This window comes from Nerophis ophidion, linkage group LG04 (assembly GCF_033978795.1).
Source record: "Nerophis ophidion isolate RoL-2023_Sa linkage group LG04, RoL_Noph_v1.0, whole genome shotgun sequence".
NCBI classification, from domain to species: domain Eukaryota; kingdom Metazoa; phylum Chordata; class Actinopteri; order Syngnathiformes; family Syngnathidae; genus Nerophis; species Nerophis ophidion.
The window spans coordinates 95,890-121,656 of NC_084614.1; the positions used below are offsets into that span (position 1 = coordinate 95,890).

Below are 25,767 nucleotides of genomic sequence, written 5' to 3' on the forward strand. Positions count from 1 at the left end.
CTTCATAATGCGCCACACATTTTCGATGGGAGACAGGTCTGGACTGCAGGCGGGCCAGGAAAGTACCCGCACTCTTTTTTTTTTACAAAGCTACGCTGTTGTAACACGTGCTGAATGTGGCTTGGCGCTGTCTTGCTGAAATAAGCAGGGTCGTCCATGAAAAAGACGGCGCTTAGATGGCAGCATATGTTGTTCCAAAACATGTATGTACCTATAATTATTAATGGTGCCTTCACAGATGTGTAAGTTATCCATGCCTTGGGCATTAATGCACCCCCATACCATCCCAGATGCTGACTTTTCAACTTTGCGTCGATAACAGTGGATGGTTCGCTTCCCCTTTGGTCCGGATGACACAATGTCGAATATTTCCAAACACAATTTGAAATATGGACACGTCAGACCACAGAACACTTTTCCACTTTGCATCAGTCCATCTTAGATGATCTCGGGCCCAGAGAGGCCGGCGGCGTTTCTAAATGTTGTTGATAAATGGCTTTCGCTTTGCATAGTAGAGCTTTAACTTGCACTTACAGATATAGCGACGAACTGCATTGAGTGACAGTGGTTTTCTGAAGTGTTCCTGAGCCCATGTGGTGATATTCTTTAGAGATTGATGTCTGATTTTGATACAGTGCTGTCTGAGGGATCGAAGGTCACGGTCATTCAATGTTGGTTTCCGGCCATGCCGCTTATGTCGAGTGATTTCTCCAAATTCTCTGAACCTTTAATGATATTATGGACCGTAGATGTGAAAATGCCTAAATTTCTTGCAATTGCACTTTGAGAAATGTTGCTCTTAAACTGTTTGACGATTTGCTCACGCAGTTGTGGACAAAGGGGTGGCGAACCCCACCCTAAGCTTTTTTTGGGAAGCTTTTTTTATACCCAATCATGGCACCCACCTTTTCCCATATAGCCTGCACACAATGTGGGATGTTCCAAATATGTGTTTGATGAGCATTCCTCAACTTTATCAATATTTATTGCCACCTTTCCCAACTTCTTTGTCACATGTTGCTGGCATCAAATTCTTAAAGGTAATGATTATTTACAAAAAAAAAAAAGTTTATCAGTTTGAACATCAAATATGTTGTCTTTGTAGCATATTCAACTGAATATGGGTTGAAAATGATTTGCAAATCATTGTATTCCGTTTATATTTATATCTAGCACAATTTCCTAACTCATATGGAAACGGGGTTATGTGTTTGTATACATATATATATATATATATATATATATATATATATATATATATATATATATATATATATATATATCTCCATCCATTTTCTACCGCTTATTCCCTTTTGGGGTCGCGGGGGGCGCTGGCGCCTATCTCAGCTACAATCGGCCGGAAGGCGGGGTACACCCTGGACAAGTCGCCATCTGATATATATATGTATATATATATATATATAGGGCTTCACGGTGGAAGAGGGGTTAGTGCGTCTGCCTCACAATACGAAGGTCCTGCAGTCCTGGGTTCAAATCCAGGCTCGGGATCTTTCTGTGTGGAGTTTGCATGTTCTCCCCGTGAATGCGTGGGTTCCCTCCGGGTACTCCGGCTTCCTCCCACTTCCAAAGACATGCACCTGGGGATAGGTTGATTGGCAACACTAAATTGGCCCTAGTGTGTGAATGTGAGTGTGAATGTTGTCTGTCTATCTGTGTTGGCCCTGCGATGAGGTGGCGACTTGTCCAGGGTGTACCCCGCCTCCCGCCCGATTGTAGCTGAGATAGGCGCCAGCGCCCCCCGCGACCCCAAAAGGGAATAAGCGGTAGAAAATGGATGGATGGATGGATATATATATATATATATATATCCATCCATTTTCTACCGCTTATTCCCTTTGGGGTCGCGGGGGGCTCTAGTGCCTATCTCAGCTACAATCGGGCAGAAGTCGGCGTACACCCTAGAGAAGTCGCCATCTCATCGCAGGGCCAACACGGATAGACAGACAACATTCACACTCACATTCACACACTAGGGCCAATTTAGTGTTGCCAATCAACCTATCCCCAGGTGCATGTCTTTGGAAGTGGGAGGAAGCCGGAATACCCGGAGGGAACCCACGCAGTCACGGGGAGAACATGCAAACTCCACACAGAAAGATCCAGAGTCCGGGATTGAACCCTGACCACTCAGGACCTTCGTATTGTGAGGCAGACGCACTAACCCCTCTGCAACCATGCTGCCTATATATATATATATATATATATATATATATATATATACACATATATATATAATATATACATATATACATATATATATATATATACATACACATATATATGCATATATACATACACACATGAATATACATATATATATATATTTACGTATGTATGTATATTTATATATGTATATATGCATATATATGTGTATGTATATATATGTATGTATATATGTATGTATGTGTATATATGTATATATATATACATATATGTGTATATATATATATATATATATGTATATATATATATGTAAGTGTATATATATGTATATATATATATATGTATGTGTATATACATATATGTATGTATTAGGGCCAGCGCCCCCCGCGACGCCGAAAGGGAATAAGCGGTAGAAAATGGATGGATGGATATATATATATATATTTATATATATATATCTATATATATATATATATATATATATATATATATATATATATATATATATATATATATATGTGGGTTAGTGCGTCTGCCTCACAATACGAAAGTCCTGCAGTCCTTGGTTCAATCCTTTCTGCGTGGGTTCCCTCCGGGTATTCCGGGTTCCTCCCACTTCCAAAAACATGTACCAGGGGATAGGTTGATTGGCAACACTAAATTGGCCCTAGTGTGTGAATGTGAGTGTGAATGTTGTCCGTCTATATATTATGGCCCTGCAATAAGGTGGTGACTTGTCCAGGGTGTACACCGCCTTTCGCCCGTATGTGTGTGTGTGTGCATATATATATACATATATATGTGTTTATATATATGTGTGTGTATATATATATATGTGTATATATCCATCCATCCATCCATTTTCTACCGCTTATTCCCTTTCGGGGTTGCAGGGGGCGCTGGCGCCTATCTTAGCTACAATCGGGCGGAAGGCGGGGTACACCCTGGACAAGTCGCCAGCTCATCGCAGGGCCAACACAGATAGACAGACAACATTCACACTCACATTCACACACTAGGGCCAATTTAGTGTTGCCAATCAACCTATCCCCAGGTGCATGTCTTTGGAAGTGGGAGGAAGCCGGAGTACCCGGAGGGAACCCACGCATTCACGGGGAGAACATGCAAACTCCACACAGAAAGATCCCGAGCCTGGATTTGAACCCAGGACTGCAGGACCTTCGTATTGTGAGGCAGACGCACTAACCCCTCTTCCACCGTGTGTGTGTGTATATATATATATATATATGTATATATATATATATATATATATATATATATATATATATATATATATATATATATATATATATATATATATATATATATATATATATATATATATATATATATATATATATATATATATATGTGTATGTATATATATATATGTGTATGTATATATATATATGTGTATGTATATATATATATGTGTATGTATATATATATATGTGTATGTATATATATGTGTATGTATATATATATATGTGTATGTATATATATATATATATGTGTATATATATATATATATATGAATGAGTATATATTTATATATATATATATGAATGAATATATGTATATATATATGTACTGTATATATATATATATATATATATATATATATGAATGAATATATGTATATATATATATATGTACTGTATATATATATGTGTACTGTATATATATATATATATATACATATATATATATATATATATATATATGTATAGAGTGTTTGTGCACCATGAGAGTGCATTCTCTCTTTAACAGTAATTATATTGCTGCAATTGTTTTAAAACGGTGGCTAGTGCGAAATTATTCAAATGAACAAAGTTGTCCTTTTGTTATCCGCTCAACCCGTCAATACGTGTGTGTGTGTGTAAGGTTGACAGAGGGACTGGAGATGTAAAGTAGTGTGCTGAGGGAGTCATCACGGAGCATCTTCTCTTGATCTGGCAACCTTCGGCAAACTGCGACAGCACAGCAGCGCCAATGGCAGCTGAACATCCGCACAGCACCGCGAGCAGGATGACAGCAACAAGGTGAGATGGCCACTGCCGGCTCGGCTCCGTTTGCTCGGATTTACATGAAGCGGGGCCGCGGTTGGACGGCGTTGTCGTGTCGCCGCGGCTTCGGCACAGTAAGGATTCCATTTGGAACGCTTGTCAACTTTTATTTTAAGTTACGGGGAAACGTTTGCTCGCTGGCCGGCTAAGGCTAACAAGCGTTATGTCAAAGTTAGCATCTAAAGCTACTACGTTTTAGATAACTTGTTAAGCAAATAGAATGATGTGGTGTGGGTTTAGGTAAAAAAAAATAAAAAAATCTCATACCGTGAATTACCAGTCCCTCCTACGAGCCGCTTTGGAGCCATTAGCTATAAGCTAACATGTTGACTATACCTGCTTAGCTAGCCTGTGCTAACTTCGGGGCCCTTAATCAGGTACAACATAATCAACACAGACTTAATATGCAATATTGTTTGTGCAAAATCTATCAAAAGTATCACCGGGGTGTTGTTTTGCCTCCGCGATCCAACCAAACTCACATAATGGTGACATGACACTACGTTGATGTTGACGTGCATGGAACAAGAACACGTTTGCAAATAAGTGCGGCATCAAAGTCCCCGGATTGTATGTGAACAATGCAAGACGGAGCTTATTTGCGATGCATTCTCTTATTAGCTTGTTAATTGCCGGTAAGTGTTATGCAGTGACCGCTTTAACTTTAGAATTCTGTCCGCAACAATGTCCGACCCGTGTTGTTGCGACGTGATTAAAAGCTGCACACGGTGGGGCGTGATGAACCACACTTATGTATTTAGAGCCTTATGGTGCAACAAACAAGAACTTCAACTTGGATTTGCATGTGCACTTGTGTTCAGGAATGATAGCATTTGACTTTGCATGGAATAGTTGGCCACCGCATTCAAATAATCCTACTTTCACCGACCGCAACATTAGGTTGAATTCTTTTTTTTTTTGATTGATTGATACTTTTATTAGTAGATTGCACAGTTCAGTACATATTCCGTACAATTGACCACTAAATGGTAACACCCGAATACGTTTTTCAACTTGTTAAAGTCGGGGTCCACGTTAATCAATTCATCAATTCGATTGCCAGCGTCACAGAAGTATTAATTTGACTGTAGCAGTGGGGAAGAACTAGAGTTTCTCAAAAATATGCAAAAGGTTGACAAAAGTATTAGAAACACCTTAGTTTCAGACAGTGTGGTTTTAAAACACTGTCAAGAAATCTATTATTAAAATGTTTTAAATCTAAACCTGTTTAGCAATGTTGTAAGCACAATACCAATGACGCGCAATTTGCAAAATGCGCAACCGCATTTTCCAAATTTAATGTAAAATCAAATCAAATCAAATGTTTATTGGATTCATTACTATACAGTGTACATCCACGACAGAACTACTGACTAAACTACTACCAAGTGTGGATTCAGGCCGGGTGGCCTATTTCAAGTTCCAGGTAACCCTACATTTTTATATTTTATAAATAGTAAACCAAGTTGTGTTAGTAGTTTAGTCAGTAGTTCTGTCGTGGATGTACACTGTATAGTGATGAATCCAATATACATTTGATTTGATTTGACATTAAATTTGCAAAATGCAGTTGCGCATTTTGCAAATTGCGCGCCATTGGTATTGTGCTTACAACAGCAATAAATCACCACAATGCTTACTCTAGTTGATTATACATAGCAATGTTAAATATGTCCTCAAGTAGCTCATGACTTGTTGCTATGAAACACAACTACACATGCATAGTGCAGATGGCCTCCTGCCAGGTAAATTATCGACTACCTCGTACATTTCATATAAGGATAATTAATGTCAAATGTTTTATGTGACCAGATACGTGTGTCATACAAGCGGTATGCAGTGTCTATTGTCCAGAACACACTTTCCTGAAAAAAGATTGAATAAATCGGACCTTAACACACCTTTCTTGTAATAGACAATCCCAGATTCTGTATAGACTCAACAAATTGTGCACATGGGGTTTATAAAACTCCATTTGTAAATCATATAATGTTGAATGATACTCTCGTTACCAGACCCAAACGATGACTGTCTGGATTTTAATGAGAATGTGATGCACTGCAATGCATTTATAACCTAATAAAGTCAACCAGAAAAATATGAAATATTGATGCAATCTGCAAGGAAATGAAATAAAAATGTCCTTTATACATGCTCATATCTTTTCTGGTCTGGCTTTTTATGCACCGTTCCTAAACATGTGCTGGCACTGTACTGAAAGCAGGCGTGGGCTGTCTTATTTAATATAGATTGTATTCCATTTCCACGGTCAGTAGAGACAAAGGTCTATGGTGTGAAGTCCATTTTTATAGAAGAGTTGCAGTGTGCTGTGTAGTGTTGCTGTAAGTGTTGTGAATTTACTGGCGTCCTGAAGAGAGATGATGAGCTGTGTTTGCTTTAGTCGTGACTTGTAAAAAGGAGTTTGCTGATGACAAGGCTCTGTTGCTAGGCAACACACATCATGGGCTGCGCCTCGTGAAGCTCGAAGCTGGCAGTATCGTATCTGCTCTCCATAAAAAAGTGTGTATTAGACTCACTAGTTTTTAAAATGATTTTTTTCATGCGTTAAAAAAAAAAAAAATTCATGGCGTTCGCCGTTGACCATAGCGGTTTTGTCGCCAAAGAATGTCGTTGACTGCAGATTTTCTTTCAGAGGGGCTGGCGGCACAGTGATGCACTGATCAGCCCACACTGTCTCAGGTTTTATGCACTCATGGGCTCACCTCATGTGTGTCTGCCTTCAATGTTACTTTTGTGCTGCGAGGCGAGGGCTGTTCCGCAGTACATTAACAGACTGTGCATCAGGACTGTTTTATTTGAAAACCAATAGACTGCTGCAGCAGGAAAGTCACAGATATTCGGTGGTCGGCAGCCACAAGCGGGGGAATCGTGACACTGGTTGACATTTGATTTTGTTCGCACAGCATTTGGTGAATTCAAAGTGCAGTTATATAATGTTCACAGCACATTAGTTGGATTGTGGAAATGTGAAATGAAAGTTGTTGTCATCATGGCACAATAATGAATATTAATTTTGTTATCATTTGGTTCATTGGTAACATTCTCGCTGAATAACAACAAGAACAAACAGGCTAATTAATGTCGCTGCTATGTATGCATATTAAATTATTGCGACAAATAAGCATTGGCTCAATTGACTGGCACAATTCTAATTATTAGGATAAGAGGCCACAAGCATTTAAAGGCCACGCCCTAATTTTGGCTGTAGAAACTTAAATGTCAAACATAATCTGTTATGGTACACTTGTCAACCATGTGATTTGTTCAGATTTAAAAATGTGCTTTCTCAAAGAAAATGTATTTGTTTTGGCACTTTTAAATACAAATACAAAAAAATAACATAAAAATGTAAACTTTCTTAACGGCCATTTTAATCATCAATATCTTAAAACGAGGAATGTGAATAATAATTTACTCATTGATAGTTGATTCATTGAGTCACTACAATGTATTGTTTAATCACACCTTGAAGCAATGTATGTAAAAGTGAGTGACCTACTCAGCTGTAACCAGTAGAAGCGGTGTTGACTGATTCTGAACTAGTTTGCATCAGTAATGGGAAACTAAGCTACATTCGTGCTGTGGAAACATTGCTAATAACAATTGCTGATGCATTTAGGCGCTGGCCACTTGGGTGTTAGCTATCTATAGATAGAAGTTAGTCTTTACAATGCTCATTCATTCTCATGTCTACAGTGGTTAGGGTTGGGTATGTAAATGGCAGCCGGGACTAACATTCTGATTCACGGAATTGTTTTTTTATATCGATTTCTGGTTTCAATGCCCCACCAGAAGAAATACCTGCAATATACGCCGGAAAACAAAGAAATGATTGCCACCAAATATATTTTTAAGGGGATATTTTATCAATAAAAGAACTGTGGTTAGCGCCTCTATTTAAACACTGCAGACTTGTATAATGACCCTGCCTTTTTAGGAACCGGAATTTGAACCAAAACCAGAAGTGTTCAAATTCATACAATGCCTAATCCCAAAGGCTGGTATATACATACTCTTGTATCACATAGCTTGCGTCCCCTCCGATGGTGTCTTGAATTGAACCTGTTATTAGCAAAAAATTGGAAATAAAAGTTAAAAAGAGCGTTGTAATTTGTGTAACTTCTTCTAAGCACAACAACAACACAACAAGCTCAACAACGAAACAATCAGCAATATTTTTTTTCATAGCGCACCAAGATACAAAGTACAAAGTACACAATATCAGTTTGCATGCAAATGTTCAATCACTCTTGCCTTATATTTTGTACATTTCAAGCAAGTCTGCCCTCCCCTGTTCAGGGACCCTCCTCAATGTGTGGTTGCCGCTGACGCGAAGCTAGGATTTTTGGGAAGTGCACGTCAGGGTCTGCAGAAGGGTACGCAGGGGCAAGAGCAAAACGGCCTCGCTTACGCAAGTTACGTGACGCGAGAATATATCCCGGACTTAACGGTCGTCAACTACCAAATAACTTTTGATGTATTTGCATGTTGGGAATAAGCAGTAATGAATTATTAGTTGGTTACTGACTAAGGTACACCCTTTTGAAACATTCTGAAGTTCTGCTTTAGTTTGACTTAGACGTTTGTGGAAATCTTTTTGAGGCATATTCTGCCTCCAAATTTTGGCAATTTCTGAACTGTTCCACTTTTGGAGGTATTTGAATTTGGAGTTCTTACATTTCTTTGTGTGTTTACTGTCTTTCAGGTTTAAGTAGTTCACACAGGAGTGTGTGCAATCCCAAAGCCCTACCCAAGAGGTGTTAAGAGTCCAGCAATGAATGAGATTCCTTGGTTGCAGCCGAGGTGAGGGCTAAGCATGGTGCGTGAATCTGAAGCGACGAGGCAAGCGTGACAGTATGTTCTGCGTCGCAGCAACTCAAAATGGAAAAGCACCCATGCAGGGAGGAGAACATTGACTCAAGCGGGGCCCAGCATGCCACCGACAACACTGAAGATGGCAGCAGCTCGGAAAGCGATTCTGAAGAGCAGCAGTGCCCAAAGGTTCAGGTGAACAGCAGCTGCAAGAAGTGGGAGCCCCTGGCTGTCACTAAGCCCCATCGGCAGCTGTGTCGCTCCCCTTGCCTCGATCAGCCCAGTTTTTCCCAGAGTAGCACAGTACAAGATGTCCGCGAGGATTATAATAGCGCAGGGCCAGCGATCAAGGCGGCCAGTGACAAGGAGTACCAGACAAAAATGGATTTTGCTTTAAAGCTGGGCTACTCGGGGGAGCAGGTGGAGACTGTGCTCAACAAACTTGGGCCCACTGCACTTATTAATGATATTCTTGCAGAGCTAGTAAGGCTTGGAAACAAAGTGGAACCTGAATGTCAACCTTGCAGCAGTGCAGTCACATCACAATCATGTGCACCCTGTGTTAAAGAGACTGCTAGTCCTGAGGTGTCTGCGGAAGATGATTCTGTGGAAATGTATGATAATCTTCGACCTATTGTCATTGATGGCTCAAATGTGGCAATGAGGTAAGAAACAAGCAACGTATGTGGGTGTGCGTGTAATGTATATGTACATATGTGTGTATGCATATCTATATATATATATATATATATATATATATATATATAAACCCCGTTTCCATATGATTTGGTTAATTGTGTTAGATGTAAATATAAACAGAATACAATGATTTGAAAATCCTTTTCTACCCATATTCAATTGAATGCACTACAAAGACAGGATATTTGATGTTTAAACTCATAAACTTTATTTTTTTTGCAAATAATAATTAACTTAGAATTTCATGGCTGCAACACGTGCAAAAGTAGTTGGGAAAGGACGTGTTCACCACTATGTTACATCACCTTTTCTTTTAACAACACAATAAACGTTTGGGAACTGAGGAAACTAATTGTTGAAGCTTTGAAAGTGGAATTTTTTACCATTCTTGTTCTATGTAGAGCTTCAGTCGTTCAACAGTCCGGGGTCTCCGCTGTCGTATTTTACGCTTCATAATGCGCCACACATTTTCGATGGGAGACAGGTCTGGACTGAAGGCGGGCCAGGAAGGACCCGCACTCTTTTTTTACAAAACCACGCTTTTGTAACACTTGTCTTGCTGAAATAAGCAGGGCCGTCCATGATAACGTTGCTTGGATGATAACGTATGTTGCTCCAAAACCTGTGTGTACCTTTCAGCATTAATAGTGCCTTCACAGATGTTTAAGTTACCCATGTATTGGGCACTAATCCACCCCCAAACCATCACAGATGCTGGCTTTTGAATTTTGCGTCTATAACAATCCGAATGGTTATTTTCCTCTTTGTTATGGAGGACACCATGTCCTCTGTTTCCAAATATAATATGAACTGTGGACTCGTCAGACCACAGAACACCTTTCCACTTTGCATCAGTCCATCTTAGGTGAGCTCGGGCCCGGCCAAGCCGGCGGCGTTTCAGGATATTGTTGATAAATGGTTTTGGATTTGCATGGTAGAGTTTTAACTTGCAGTTACAGATGTAGTGACAAACTTTAGTTACTGACAGTGGTTTTATGAAGTGTTTCTGAGCCCATGTGGTGATATCCTTTACACGCAGAGGGCGGTTTTCGATGCAGTACCGCCTGAAGGATCAAAAGTCCGTAATATCATCGCTTATGTGCAGTGATTTCTCCAGATTCTCTGAACTTTTTGATGATTCTACGGACCGTAGATAGTAAAATCCTTAAATTCCTTGCAATAGCTCGTTGAGAAATGTTGTTCTAAAACTGTTCGACAATGTGCTTACAAAGTGGTGACCCTCACCCCATCCTTGTTTGTGAATTACTTAGCATTTCATGGAAGCTGCTTTTATACCAAATCATGGCACCCAACTTTTCCCAATTAGCCTGCACACCCGTGGGATGTTCCATATAAGTGTTTGATGAGCATTCCTAAACTTTATCAGTATTTATTGCCCTCTTTCCCAACTTCTTTGTCACGTGTTGCTGGCATCAAATTCTAAAGTTAATGATTATTTGCACTAAAAAAATGTTTATCAGTTTGAACATCAAATGTGTTGTCTTTGTAGCATATGCAACTGAATATGGGTTGAAAATGATTTGCAAATCATTGTATTCCATTTATATTTACATCTAACACAATTTCCCGACTCATATGGAAACAGGGTTTGTATATATATATAAAATACTTGTGTGTGTATATATGTATGTATGTATGTCTGTGTGTGTGTATGTATGTATGTATGTCTGTGTGTGTGTGTGTGTGTGTATGTATGTATGTATGTATGTATATATATGTATATATATATATATGTATGTGTGTGTGTATATATATATATGTGTATGTATGTAACGGTACGTGTATTTGAATTGAACCGTTTTGGTACGGGGGTTTCGGTCCGGTTCGGAGGTGTATCGAACGAGTTTTTAAGCTAAAGTCTTAACAAGCTGCTCTGCTTTCTGCCTCTATCTGAGCACCCAGCATTGTCCCGCCCACACAACAATCTGAATGGTTACATACACAGCCAATCAGCAGTGCGTACTCAGAGCGATGTAACAGCCAATCAGCAGTGCGTATTCAGAACGCATGTCAGTGCTTCAGCGTCGAGCAGATATGTGTTTAGCAGCGGACATTGTACTCTCCCCAAATTATAAAAAACACTTCCCAGTCACAACTACTACTAGCATCACTATGAGCCCGTTGACCTTCTAGAAACTTAAACTGCAGCTCAGCTCGCTCGCAGTTCTGGCTTGAGGTGAAAGCTAATTAGCTTTTAGCGTAACGTCAGCTAATTATGCTGTGCGAGTGTGTGTGTGCGTGTGCGTGCGTGTGTTAGGGGCAGTAAAGCCCTGTCTGTCTGTTATTTCACAAGAACTAACATGAAGTCCATGGTGTTCAGGGATGAATAGTCTCTCCTATTGCTACTGTACTATTTTTCAGCTATAGTTATATTAATCATTAGTAATGTAGCAACTTAGTTTTCAATGGCAGGGTCCCTGCTATCACATGTTGACAAAAATATAACATTTACATAATAAAAGTCAACTACAGGCTTCCCAAATGCTGTAATAAATTAAGCATGATGAGTTGACTTACAACTGTTTAATGTTGCATTTTTTATATGTAGAAGAAAGGTTTTGTAATTTTATTTAATCAAAGCAACAACTTGAGGCAGTTTAATGTGGATTAACGTGGGCAAAATTATTATAGTGTTCCCAATGTTAAAAGGATAAAGCCATTTTTTACAAATTTGGTAAATAAATAACCAAAAAATGTTTATTTTTTTTGTTTTCTTACTGTACCGTAAATGGGTGTGGGAAAAAATCAATTCGAATACGAATCGCGATTCTCACGTTGTGCGATTCAGAATCTATTCTCTTTTTTTTTTTTAATCGATTTTTTTCTTTTTTTAATCAATCCAACAAACTAATACACAGCAATACCATAACAATGGAATCCAATTCCAAAACCAAACCTGACCCAGCAACACTCAGAACTGCAATAAACAGAGCAATTGAGGAGACACAAACACGACACAGAACAAACCAAAAGTAGTGAAACAAAAATCAATATTATCAACAACAGTATCAATATTAGTTATAATTTCAGCATAGCAGTGATTAAAAATCCCTCATTGACATTATCATTCGACATTTATAAAAAATTAAAAAAAAAGAACATTAGTGTCACAGTGGCTTACACTTGCATCGCATCTCATAAGCTTGACAACACACTGTGTCCAATGTTTTCACAAAGATAAGATTATTCATATTTTTGGTTCGTTTAATAGTTAAAACAAATTTACATTTTTGCAATAAGTTGATAAAACATTGTTCTTTGCAATTATAAAAGCTTTTTAAAAAAATCTACTACTCTGCAAGCATGTCAGCAGACTGGGGTGGATCCTGCTGAAATCCTATGTATTGAATCAATAGAGAATCGTTTTGAATCGGAAACATATCGTTTTTGAATCGAGAATCGCGTTGAATCAAAAAAATCGATATATAATCGAATCGCGACCCCAAGAATCGATATCGAATCGAATCGTGGGACACCCAAAGATTTGCAGCCCTAATATATATATATATATATATATATTTATATATATATATATATATATATATATATATATATATATATATATATATATATATATATATATATATATATATATATATATATATATATATATATACATATACTGTATTTATTAGGGGTGTAACGGTACACAAACATTTCGGTTCGGTATGTAACTCGGTTTAGAGGTCACGGTTCGGTTCATTTTCGGTACAGTAAGAAAACAACAAAATATTAATTTTTGGATTATTTAATTACCAAATTTGTAAACAATGGCTTTATCCTTTTAACATTGGGAACACTATAATAATTCTGCCCACGTTAATCCACATTAAACTGCCTCAACGTGTTGCTAAGATTAAATAAAATTGACAAAACTTTTCTTCTACATATAAAAAGTGCAACATTAAACACTTTCAAGTCAACTCCTCATGCTTAATTTATTACAGCATTTGGGAAGGCTGTAGTTGATTGTTATTATGTAAATGTTATATTTGTATCAACATGTGATAGCAGGGACTCTGCCATTCAAAACTAGGCTGCTACATTACTAATGATTAATGTAACTACGACTGAAAAAAATAGCACAATAGCAACAGGAGAGACTATTCATCCCTGAACACCATGGAGTTCATGTAGGCTTTTTGATGCACTTATATTATTATATCAACTATCAAAGACAGAAACTCTTGATTTAACATAAAGTCCTTTTTTGCTGCTTCAACACACCTCAATCAACACTGTCCGTAACACACACACACACCGCAAAATGAGCTAACGTTACGCTAAAAGCTAATTAGCCTTCACCTTAAGCCGGGACTGCGAGTGAGCTGAGCTGCAGTTTGTTTCTAGCGATCAGCTCTGTTTACTCGGAGGGAACATTTTGAAAACAAAGTTTGTATAGTCGCTGCCATTTTTTCTCGAGCCAGCAACTTTAGTGTGCATGCGCAGGTGCTGCAATGTTTCAGTTTTCAGGAAGCAAGCAGTGTTGCCTAAAATGCTTTAATAAATGAAATGTAAACGGTATTACTAACCGTTTGGATTTTTATCACGGTTTATCATTATACTGTTTACCGTTACATTCCTAGTGTGTATATACGTGTGTGCGCCCCTGGGCATATATGTATATATGTGTGTATATACTGTATATAGTGTATTTATGTAAAAGTATGTGTGCGTATACATATAGTTGTGTGTACATGTATGTGTGTACAAACTTCGTTTCCATATGAGTTGGGAAATTGTGTTAGATTGAAATATAAACGGAATACAATGATTTGCAAATCCTTTTCAACCCTTATTCAGTTGAATATGCTACAAAGACAAGATATTTGATGTTCAAACTCCATACATCCATTTTTTACCGCTTATTCCCTTTGGGGTCGCTGGTGCCTATCTCAGCTACAATCGGGCGGAAGGCGGCGTACACCCTGGACAAGTCGCCAACTCATTGCAGGTCATGTTCAAACTCATAAACTTTATTTTTTTTTGCAAATATTAATCAACTTAGAATTTCATGGCTGCAACACGTGCCAAAGTAGTTGGGAAAGGGCATGTTCACCACTGTGTTACATCACATTTTCTTTTAACAACACTCAGAAGTTTGGGAACTGAGGAAACTAATTGTTGAAGCTTTGAAAGTGGAATTCTTTACCATTCTTGCTTGATGTACAGCTTAAGTTGGTCAATAGTCCGGGGTCTTGTTGTCGTATTTTAAGCTTCATAATGCGCCACACATTTTCGATGGGAGACATGTCTGGACTGCAGGCGGGCCAGGAAAGTACCCACACTCTTACTACGAAGCCACGCTGTTGTAACACGTGGCTTGGCATTGTTTTGCTGAAATAAGCAGGGGCGTCCATGATAACATTGCTTGGATGACAACATATGTTGCTCCAAAACCTGTATGGACCATTCAGCATTATTGGTGCCTTCACAGATGTGTAAGTTACCCATGCCTTGGGCACTAATAAACCCCCATACCATCACAGATGCTGGATTTTGAACTTTGCGCCTATAACAATCCGGGTGGTTATTTTCCTGTTTGTTCCGGAGGACACCACGTCCACAGTTTCCAAATATAATTTGAAATGTGTACTCGTCAGACCCCAGGACACTTTTCCATTTTGCATCAGTCCATTTTAGATGAGCTTGGGCCCAGCGAAGCTGGCGGCGTTCCTGGGTGTTGTTGATAAATGGCTTTCGCTTTGCATAGTAGAGTTTTAACTTGCACTTACAGATGTAACAACCAACTGTAGTTACTGACAGTGGTTTTATGAAGTGTTCCTGAGCCCATGTGGTAATTTCCTTTACACACTGATGTCGATTTTTGATGCAGTACCGCCTCAGGGATCAAAAGTCCGTAATATCATCGCTTATGTGCAGTGATTTCTCCAGATTTCCCAAACCTTTTGATGATTTTACGGACCGTAGATGGTAAAATCCCTAAATTCCTTGCAATAGCTCGTTGAGAAATGTTGTTCTAAAACTGTTCAACAATTTGCTTACAAATTGGTGACCCTCGCCCCATCCTTGTTTGTGAATTACTTAGCATTTCATGGAAGCTGCTTGTATACCCAATCATGGCACCCACCTGTTCCCAATTAGCCTGCACACCTGTGGGATGTTCCAAATAAGTGTTTGATGAGCATTCCTCAACTTTATCAGTATTTATTGTCACCTTTACCAACTTCTTTGTCACGTGTTGCTGGCATCAAATTCTAAAGTTAATGATTATTTGCGAAAAAAATGTTTATCAGTTTGAACATCAAATATGTTGTCCTTGTAGCATATTCAACTGAATATGGGTTGAAAATGATTTGCAAATCATTTTATTCCGTTTATATTTACATCTAACACAGTTTCCCAACTCATATGGAAACGGGGTTTGTATGTATGTATGTATGTTTGTGTGTCTATGTATATATATATATATATATATATATATATATATATATATATATATATATATATATATATATGTTCTGATTAGTAGGTTTAAGTGGATGTTGTTGTGTTTTTCAGCCATGGAAACAAAGAGGTTTTCTCTTGCCGTGGTATCCAACTTGCTGTTGAATGGTTCCTAGAAAAGGGGCACAAAGACATCACTGTGTTTGTCCCAGCCTGGAGAAAGGAGCAGTCAAGACCTGATGCCCCTATTACAGGTAGTAAAGCACCTTTTTCAACATTTACCGGCAGTTTTTATATTACTTAATTGTAGAGCAGTAAAGATGAATCAATGTTGAACTGACTACTGAAAAGTACCCCAAATCACTGTTTGGATGCCTTCACAGTCAACTAAATAAGTCAATGGTAGATAAACATCATGACTTGTTTTCCTTTACAGATCAAGAAATTTTACGCAAGCTAGAAAAAGAGAAGATCCTGGTTTTTACCCCATCTCGAAGGGTCCAAGGCAGAAGAGTGGTCTGCTATGATGATCGCTTCATAGTGAAGCTGGCTTATGATTCTGATGGAATTATCGTGTCAAATGACAATTACAGAGACTTGCAGAATGAAAAACCAGAGTGGAAGAAGTTCATCGAGGAACGACTCCTTATGTATTCATTCGTCAATGACAAGTAAGAAGCTAAAGTGCTTTATTTGGACTCTTTAGTATTTTGCCAATACTAAATCATATGAATTTGGTGGCAGGAACTACCAGAAAACCTCTCAGTACAAACCCATACAGTTGAGCTACACAACAAATTACAGACTCAAAAGGTACCATTAAATAAAGATAAATCACATCTCTCTGGTTTGATGAAACGGAAGACTGCAGCTTTCACAAGTATTTATCCTCATAAAAATAGGGAAACTAGTTTAAAAGTGTACAATCCTGGCACGGTTGGTGTAAATAAAATCACATTTAATTATATAAAAAAAAAATGTTTTTTTTTTTTTTTTTTTTAGATTCATGCCACCTGATGATCCACTGGGAAGACATGGTCCAAGCTTAGAAAACTTCCTTCGCAAGCGTCCTGTTGTTCCAGAGCATAAAAAACAACCTTGCCCATATGGTGAGTTTATTAGAAGTTGTTTTAAAATATTTTGTGTTGCATATGTTTTATGTTGTTAAATTAACCTATTCTTCTTTAACAAGGCAAAAAGTGCACATATGGACACAAGTGTAAATACTATCATCCGGAGCGTGTCAATCAGCCACTACGGTCAGTCGCCGATGAACTGCGGGCTTTTGCTAAACTGTCTGCTGTGAAGACAATGAGCGAGGGGGCCTTAGTTAAATGCGGCATTGGTCCGGCAGTTGTGAGCAGAGACAACACATCTGAAGTCAAACGCGTGGCGCCCAAACGGCAGTCCGACCCAAGTATCCGCTCAGTGGCCTGTGAGCTTTCAGAAACACTGTCCGTTGTCAGGAAGTCTGAAACAAATTCAGTGCCTTCCCTTGTGACTGCTCTCAGCGTGCCGACCATGCAGCCTGTTAAGAGCCACGCAGCTGGGGCTTTGAACACGCGATCTGCCAGCAGCCCTGTGCCAGGTTCTTTGCAGTTCTCGCACAGTTCACTGGAGCACATGTCTAGTGTACAGTACCCGCCCATTTTGGTAACTAACAGCCATGGCGCTTCTGTTACATACAGCGAGCAGTTCCCGAAATATGACTCCGTCAGCGACCATGGCTATTATTCACTGCATAGCGATTTTTCAAACATGAGCATGAGCAGTATGCACAACGTTGACAGTTTCTGTAGCATAGAGCACGAGCACAGTGTGTGCCAGAGAACTCGCAGCCACTGTCCTGAATCCTGCCTCAGCCACTCCAACAGCGACTCGTTCTCCTCATATGGCGACCTGTATCCGAGCTCTGTGGACGGTAGCCTGGAGGAGAGCCTGAAGGCGCAGCAGCAGCCCCCTGCCCCAGGGAGAATGCAGACTTTCTCCCATGGGTTTCGGCACGAAGCGTTGTCTAGGGTTCAGAGTTATGGACCAGAGGAGCCCAAGCAGGGTCTACGTAAGCAGCCTGGAGCACACCTAGCACCACACATCCAGCATGTTACAGTGGGGGCCAGGTCAAGCTGCCCTGGAGACTACCCCCTCACTCAGAATGTCCTCCCGCCGTTCTCCTCACAGGCGACGCGATCCCTCGGCATGACTCGCATGGACAGCATATCCGATTCCAGGCTGTACGATAGCAACCCAATGAGACAGAGGCGACCGCCACTGTGTCGAGAGCAGCATGCGAGCTGGGACCCTTTGCCTTTTGGAAACGAGTCTTATGGATATCACTCTTACCCACTGAGCAACAACTTGATGCCGTGTTGCGAGCGGGTGATGGTCCGCAGCATGCCCGACAAAATGGAGCAAATCTGGAACTCGCCGTGGGAGCCCCTACCTGCAGCTGAACACCAAGAACGGTATGTCATCCCAGACCACCAGTATCAAACCTATCGAAACCTTTGTAACATCTTCCCTGCATATGTGGTCCATTCAGTAATGGAGAAAAACCCTCATTTGACAGACCCCCAGCAACTCGCAGCCGTCATTGTTACAAATCTGAGGTCTTGTCACTGAGGAATCTTCCTTTAAAAATTATTCAAATTGAAGGCGATTAAGGAGATAGAGTATTTTGATTGCAAAAACAGGCACTTGATAAATGTTGACAAAAGCGCAACATTTGCCCTCAGGAGTTGTTTTTTTTTTTTTTTTTAATTAAATCAGCTGCAAATTCTGACAGTCTTACATTAGTAAGATGATATCAGTAAAACACTTTTTTTTTTTAGTATAATTATAGGATGGCTACCTTTTTATAAGAAGTGTGGTGCACTTATGGGTTGTGTCATAGCACATCCATTATACTTGAGCAGGAACTATATTTCCATTCAACTTATTGATTTGGAGTTAAGGCAAAATGTGAAATATACAGAAATTCCCTGCAATGTTGTCTGGAATGTTTTAGTTCAGCTAACTAGTTGACTATCTGAATATACGCTATCCCAAACTAAACCACAGCATCTTTAAATCAAGAATGTCAGTTTTTTAAGTAAGCACAAAGGTCCCATTCAAGTCACGTGGATGTGCTATGAAAGGCATCTTAAATATGTCTGAAACTATCAATAACTTTCTTCAGCTTTTCCTCCACTGTAAATAACTCTTGTGACTTTTTTCTGTGCATTTATTTCTAAAAGACAAGAGGGAGGTACACGCATACCTCCAAGCATGTACTATGACATTTAATGGCCTTATATCTGAATGACCTCACACTTTAGTCGTCTCGGCGGGTTTCAATGAACGTACATTAAGTTGAAGCCTCCTACTTTTTAAATGTAAAGCACTAGCTCAGTATCTAAAGATATCTATTTTCTCAGTCTCAATTACAAAGTTACTATTTTGATAGAAGTTGACAGTGCACAAAGCAAGCCAAAAAAGAGATTTGTCTTGTATACAGGTGCACATGTTAATCTATGTACATAAAAGCCATTATGTCATTTATAAGCTGCTAAATAATGCCAAAAAAGGTCATTATTCTGACGTCACATTACATTTAGCTTCATGTAATTGGACTTGTTAATCATTTTCTATTTCCAATGGTATAGTGTATATTTGGTTGTACTGAATATTTTTAAGTAAAAATAGTATTATATATACATTAGTAGCTCCTCTGAACTCCTTCAAGTTGTCAGTGGTCTATTCTTTTTGTAATAAAGACCACTTTTACATGCACTTAAATGGACTGATTTTAACTTTTGTCAACACCTTGCAGGGGGCTGACTTTTATTTCTTGTGAGTTTGGGCTTGAAGACTTGAGTATTTCCAAACCCACTCAGTGCAAATACATAAAAGGCTGCAAAGCAGCTTCCTAATGCATGTACAATAAATTAGATGAACATGTGGCACTGAGATAGCGGTAAATCCGAATGAATGTGCATTACCTGTGCATGGAATCTGGGACACCATTTCACTAATGTGATGTGTCTGAATGCAAAGGCAACAATGTTTACCATCACAGTTTTGCACACATATTTCTATAATTCCACTATTTCAGCTAGGCCCGCTAGGTTGTTAAAATGTGTACCACATTGGCTGAGTTTCAATAATTGTAAAAAAAAAAATAATAATTTAAGTAAATGCCAGACAGAAAACAAACTTTTATGTTTGGTTTTCACTGTAAAGGTGAACAGCTTAAAGAAAGACGGACTGAACATATGTTGATGCAGCCGTGAGGCGGTTTGGCTGTGCCTTGCTGCACATTGCTCTCAGGATGCTTGAACTTTTTCTCTTCACCGGCCAAAAACCAGTGGTTACTGCTGGCAAGAGTCTATTCTAATAGTGATATATTTTGTGACAAACTTGTACATGTAAATACTGTTAAAGCGTCACAAGTGCATTGCAAAACTTTGTATTTTTGTGTTTGTCTGAATTAGGCACCTTGAGAAGTTAGTTAATGGGTTTGTTGAGGGAGCTTTACATGATGCAGAAATATTTCATACTGTGACACATATTAAGCTTGTTACTGACACTCAAGTGTCACAACATAAGAGCGTTTCTTGTAAAGCCTGCCCAACTAAAAGGTGATGTTCCTAGTGTATTTAAAGGGAAATACCACTCAATTAAATATATGACATAGGAGCAAATTTTTTGGAAAAAAAAACTTTAGAAGTTGCCAAAGTCTACAGATGCGTCTAATTTGGAAAGAAACATTATGTGGTGTTACTCTTTAACAATGCATTTGTGCAAGTGTGATTTTTTTTCTCAATGGCGGTGCTTTAAAAATATAGATTTCTCTATAATTTTAGGTAAAACCGCAGTGTATAAACATTCATAAAGAAAATAATGAATGTGTCAAGCCCAAATGAATTTTGGGTTTTGCTGATAAGTTTTTTTCATGAAAAGAACAAGGCCACTTTAGGCCAGATGTCTGTTCATGAGAAGGTGAAAACAAACCTGCCTAAATGTTTCTACATGTGAAACAATCAGATTGCAAGGCTGCTGTCACGGTTGTTTCTGGCATTTGGCTCAACGTTTGCGTGCCGTCATCTGATTTATTTTTTTCCCCTTGAGGTTAATACACTGATTTGGTTGCAGATTACAAAAAACAAGTAAACACGATGAGTGTTGCTGTAATTTAATTGCATTGATGATCTCAATTCATAACGTAGGTCAGCAAAAATTAACGATGACTTTATTAATGTACTCTTGTTTTGCAAGAGAAGGTCAGATTTGTGGCAGCTGAGGTTTCAACTAAATTACTCTCATTTCCCCCGTTAGTGAGGTCTTAATGAGAGTTGCATAGTTGCATTTTAATAACTAGTAAATTGAAATAATAGTATTTGTAAAGGACGCTCAAAAAAACGATTCACATCCAAATTGCGATTATTATGACATCATTTTCTAAAAGATTCATTTTTTTTAAAGAAAATTTTAATTTTTTAAGACGGGTTTTTGTAACCTAGATTGAAAAGACGTTTTATTTATTAAAACATGGTTAATATACCAATAATATATTGTAAGAATCAGTGTAAATTGAGAATCGTGTTGAATCGGGAATCGAATCGGCACCACAAAAATCTTAATTGAATCGTGAATTGTAATATTCCCATCCATAGCATTCAGATCATTGTTTCTATAAATGATGATGCTTTAGTACAACTTGTATTATTGTATTTCGTTTAACACGCGCTGTTTGTCACTACCAGGCTTGTGCAAAAATCTGAGTTGAAATGACAACGTCTCAGAAATTGTAAAAATAAATAATTACAATATGAATTGAAATTCCAATTGAGAATTGTGGTGTATTCCAGCATCTCTCTTTACAGTTTAATCCATACATGACTTTTTCACATATTTCTTAAAATATTTGTATTTACCTAATGTCAGTACACAATACACTTATTTTAGGTACAAAATAATGCATATTCCGGACTACAGAGCGCACTGCGATGTAAGTCGCACCCACTAAATTTTAGAAGAAAAAACATTTTTTTCTGTATGTATTAGCCGCACTGGACTATAAGCCGCAGATATGAGTTCTTTACAAAGAAATATTCTTTAAATTTTTATATACGTACCTTAATTGTTTCCAAACGGTGTCTGTAACACGGCAGTAAGACAGCTGATCAATCAAAACAAAAGTCATTGTCATGAACCCTCTAGCTGCAGAAGCAAGCTCTCCATTCAGCTAAACAGACTCAAAAACTCCAGAGTGACGTCTTGGTGAGTTTACTGAGGAATTTGTGAGACTGAAACAATACAAAAAAAAACTCCCATTGTAAGTCAATATTACTAACAGACACTTATACACCTATATTGGCTAATGCTAACAGCGTCATTGTATTACGATAGCACGTAAAACTACAGACATCACACATGGGACGGTTTATTACGTATAAACAGTTTAGTTGTACTGTAAATTTTACAAACATTGTTTGGAGTGATGAATGTAAAATCCATATGAGTAGAAACGCTATCGACAGCTGGAAGACTGAACGGCACACCTATTGGAAGAGAAAAAAACTAATTACCATAAATGGAAGGACATTGCAGCACCTGCAGTGAGCGAATTCATCCAAAACTTGGCGCCACAGTACAAACAATAAAACACCCCAGGGTTTCTGATTGGTATTTTGAATAAAAATATTTGTAGTATTGCTGTCAGCAAAGAAATATCTATTAATTAGCTACTCAGTTTTAAAAGCCACAGGTTTCAAAGTGTAGGAAAAACATAGGGCTTATAGTCAGGAATTTACGGTATGTCTTTCATCGACAATTAAAAACATTCTATAAGACATAATTGTGTGAAATTAACAGTTAGCATGTTAACTGCACATGTTGTAGGTACATAAAGTACAACTAAATTGTGGATATTGTTACTTTCAAATAATGGAAAATGTTGGAAAAATACTTCAAAACAGAGGATATTTGTGTTTCATCTGTGCAGTGATTCTCAAACTGTTCTATGTGGGCTCCATCTTGTGGTACGCCAAAGAATCACTAAATTAAATATTTAAACAGTGTTACTGTTCAAAATGTGTGTAATGTTACAGTGGCCAAAAAGATTAAATATACCTGTTAAAAAAAACCTCTGCCCTGTTTTTCATGAATATTCAGGCCTATTACGTTACTGTATTTTAATGTTGGTCATTATGGTGGTACTTGGAGGGCCAAGTGTTTTCAGAGTTGGTACTAGTGTTTGTAAAGTTATTTTTAGTATTTAGGCCAAAACCTTCTGTTAAATGTTACAGATTCTTCAATTTACTGTGAATACATTTCCCGAATTGCAATTAATTAAATTTCACTTCCTGTAATTGTTATTCAATATCCTGTGGGTTTGAACCAATTCAATTCCAATCCTTCAAATTTGGACCTTTGCAAAAGCCTGGTCCCTACACAACTCGTTTTTGTTTACAATCCCTTATGCTGATAAGGTCGTCTTTTTAGATGTTTAACAGAAAATGCTCATAAAACTCTACTTCAGTTTTACAGATGCTGTTCGGCAGGTGGTGTGTGTTGTCATCCACATGGTGGCATTAGTCATATTAAAAAAAAAATACAGCCACGAACAGATTGTATTTATTAAATGTGGACAAAGGAACACTGTTACAGCAGAGGGCACTATTTGAGGAACTCGTTTATCTAAGGAGAGTTTATTTTCTATTCAATACATTTGTACAATCATTATCAATGCAAATTCACATTTAATCTGCGTCTTAAACTCTTTTCACAAACATCTATAAATAGAAAAAATCAGATTTTATCAGGATGCGATTCAAACATTTTTAGAAATGTTGACATATGATAGTCATCTCACTCCCCAGGTCACTTTTTTCCCATTTTTAACTAAAGTCATCACTTTCGCAAAGAACAATCTAATGGAGGTTCAATAATAGTAATTGCCTGTAACCCCTCCCCCTTCTTTTGTATGTGCCGCAAACAACCAAGCCACAAATGTCTAGAATTGACTTTTGCTTGTTGATACAAATTGTATCTCTACCTTGAATGTAAACTAAATATCAAATGTATAATATGAATATAGTTTAATTTAAATAAAGGGGAAAAATAATGCCTAATTTGTGTGACACTGTGTGTCACTGGGCCCATTGGTATGTACTAACTCTTATTAGGTACAGTAGTTACTCGTGTGGCACTAAGCATCACGCCCTCACTGTACATAGCCATGTGTTTATCAATGTTGTAATTTGTGCATATATTTTGTTGAAAAATGTCTGCTATTTTAATGGAATATTTCAATATCTTGGAGGATGTTTTGCTTTGTATTAAATATTTGCATTTGGGGGCGGGGTGTTTTCTTTTTACACAGATTGCCACACCAAACTAATATAAACTTTGTAAACTAGGATTACTAAACACAATGCCAGTTTTCTATGAATCTGTTTGATGTTTAATGTTCTTTTAAGATCTATAGTTCTCTACAAACTGGAATTTATCGGAATGTTTGGCAGGTGGTCGAATGAGTAACTTGTGTTGACATGTATTGTTATTTCTACAACCACTGAACTATCGTATTGAAGTGTAAAATTATAATTTTGCTGTCAGTGGCCAGTTTAATGTGTGTAGGGTTTTGGCTGGCCATTAATGAAATTGCATTTGTGCTATTTTGAAAATGGTAAAACTGCTGTGGTATGTTAAAAATAGCATGTCAATAGATACGATCACGACCAAAGTTTTACGTTTATTTAAAAAATTATACACATGTACTTGTGACCAGTGGATCAAACACACATTGACACTTAAGTGTACCATGATGCCAGCATATGTCTATAATATACAGTATGTACCTGGATTAACAGAATCAGTGACTGAACATACAGTATTTAAAGTGTAATACTCAGGTTAAACCCCCACCTAAAATTCAGAATCAAATAACAGCATGTTGCACTGGTGACTTTTCTATGGTGGTGTGAGCGTAATAAAAAAGTGTAACACTGAAGCAAGCTGTTTGTGCTGTGCTAGTTTGCAGTATTGTATTCCACACCGCTTTTTGTAAACCAGCGTAGAATATTTGAGTCTGTGGGCTCAAACAAAATGTAAGTCTTAATGACAAAATGTGTTTCTCACCCTTAATAAAGGTATCCAATGATGTTCAAACTGGTATCTGTCCTCCTAATTGCACAAATCCTGCAGGAAGAATCCCAATAATTATTCTGCACATACACACTATATTGAGCAGTGGTACCCAAACTAAGGCCCCGCGGGGGCCAGATCCGTTTGAGATCTGGCCCGCGGGAAGTCCCAAATAAATAAATAAAAAAATATATATATATATATATATATATTTTTTTATCTGTCCTTTCTAATCCATTTTCTACCGCTTGTTACTCTCAAAGTCTCTTTGCCGCTCAGGCAAATCACATTGTGAAGTGAAGTGAATTATATTTATATAGCGCTTTTCTCTAGTGACTCAAAGCGCTTTACATAGTGAAACCCAATATCTAAGTTACATTTTAAACCAGTGTGGGTGGCACTGGGAGCAGGTGGGTAAAGTGTCTTGCCC

The 25,767-nt window shown here is 38.1% G+C and overlaps 1 protein-coding gene across 4 annotated transcripts; it reads left to right on the forward strand.

Annotated features, from left to right (window-relative positions):
- The first annotated feature begins 4,067 nt into the window (after positions 1-4,067).
- On the forward strand, positions 4,068-25,365 carry LOC133550652 (probable ribonuclease ZC3H12B). 4 transcript variants are annotated; one of them, XM_061896581.1, is made up of 8 exons: positions 4,068-4,226; positions 8,977-9,748; positions 16,326-16,465; positions 16,648-16,882; positions 16,956-17,024; positions 17,214-17,320; positions 17,404-18,270; positions 18,390-18,591. In XM_061896581.1, the coding sequence occupies exons 2-8, from the start codon at positions 9,153-9,155 to the stop codon at positions 18,449-18,451; spliced, it is 2,076 nt and encodes a 691-aa protein (XP_061752565.1). In that variant the 5' UTR covers positions 4,068-4,226; positions 8,977-9,152; the 3' UTR covers positions 18,452-18,591. The 4 variants fall into 4 exon arrangements, with proteins under 4 accessions (XP_061752565.1, XP_061752563.1, XP_061752562.1 ...); XM_061896579.1 differs by having other exon boundaries at positions 4,069-4,324; positions 17,404-25,365; XM_061896578.1 differs by having other exon boundaries at positions 4,069-4,226; positions 17,404-25,365.
- The last annotated feature ends 402 nt before the right edge of the window (positions 25,366-25,767 follow it).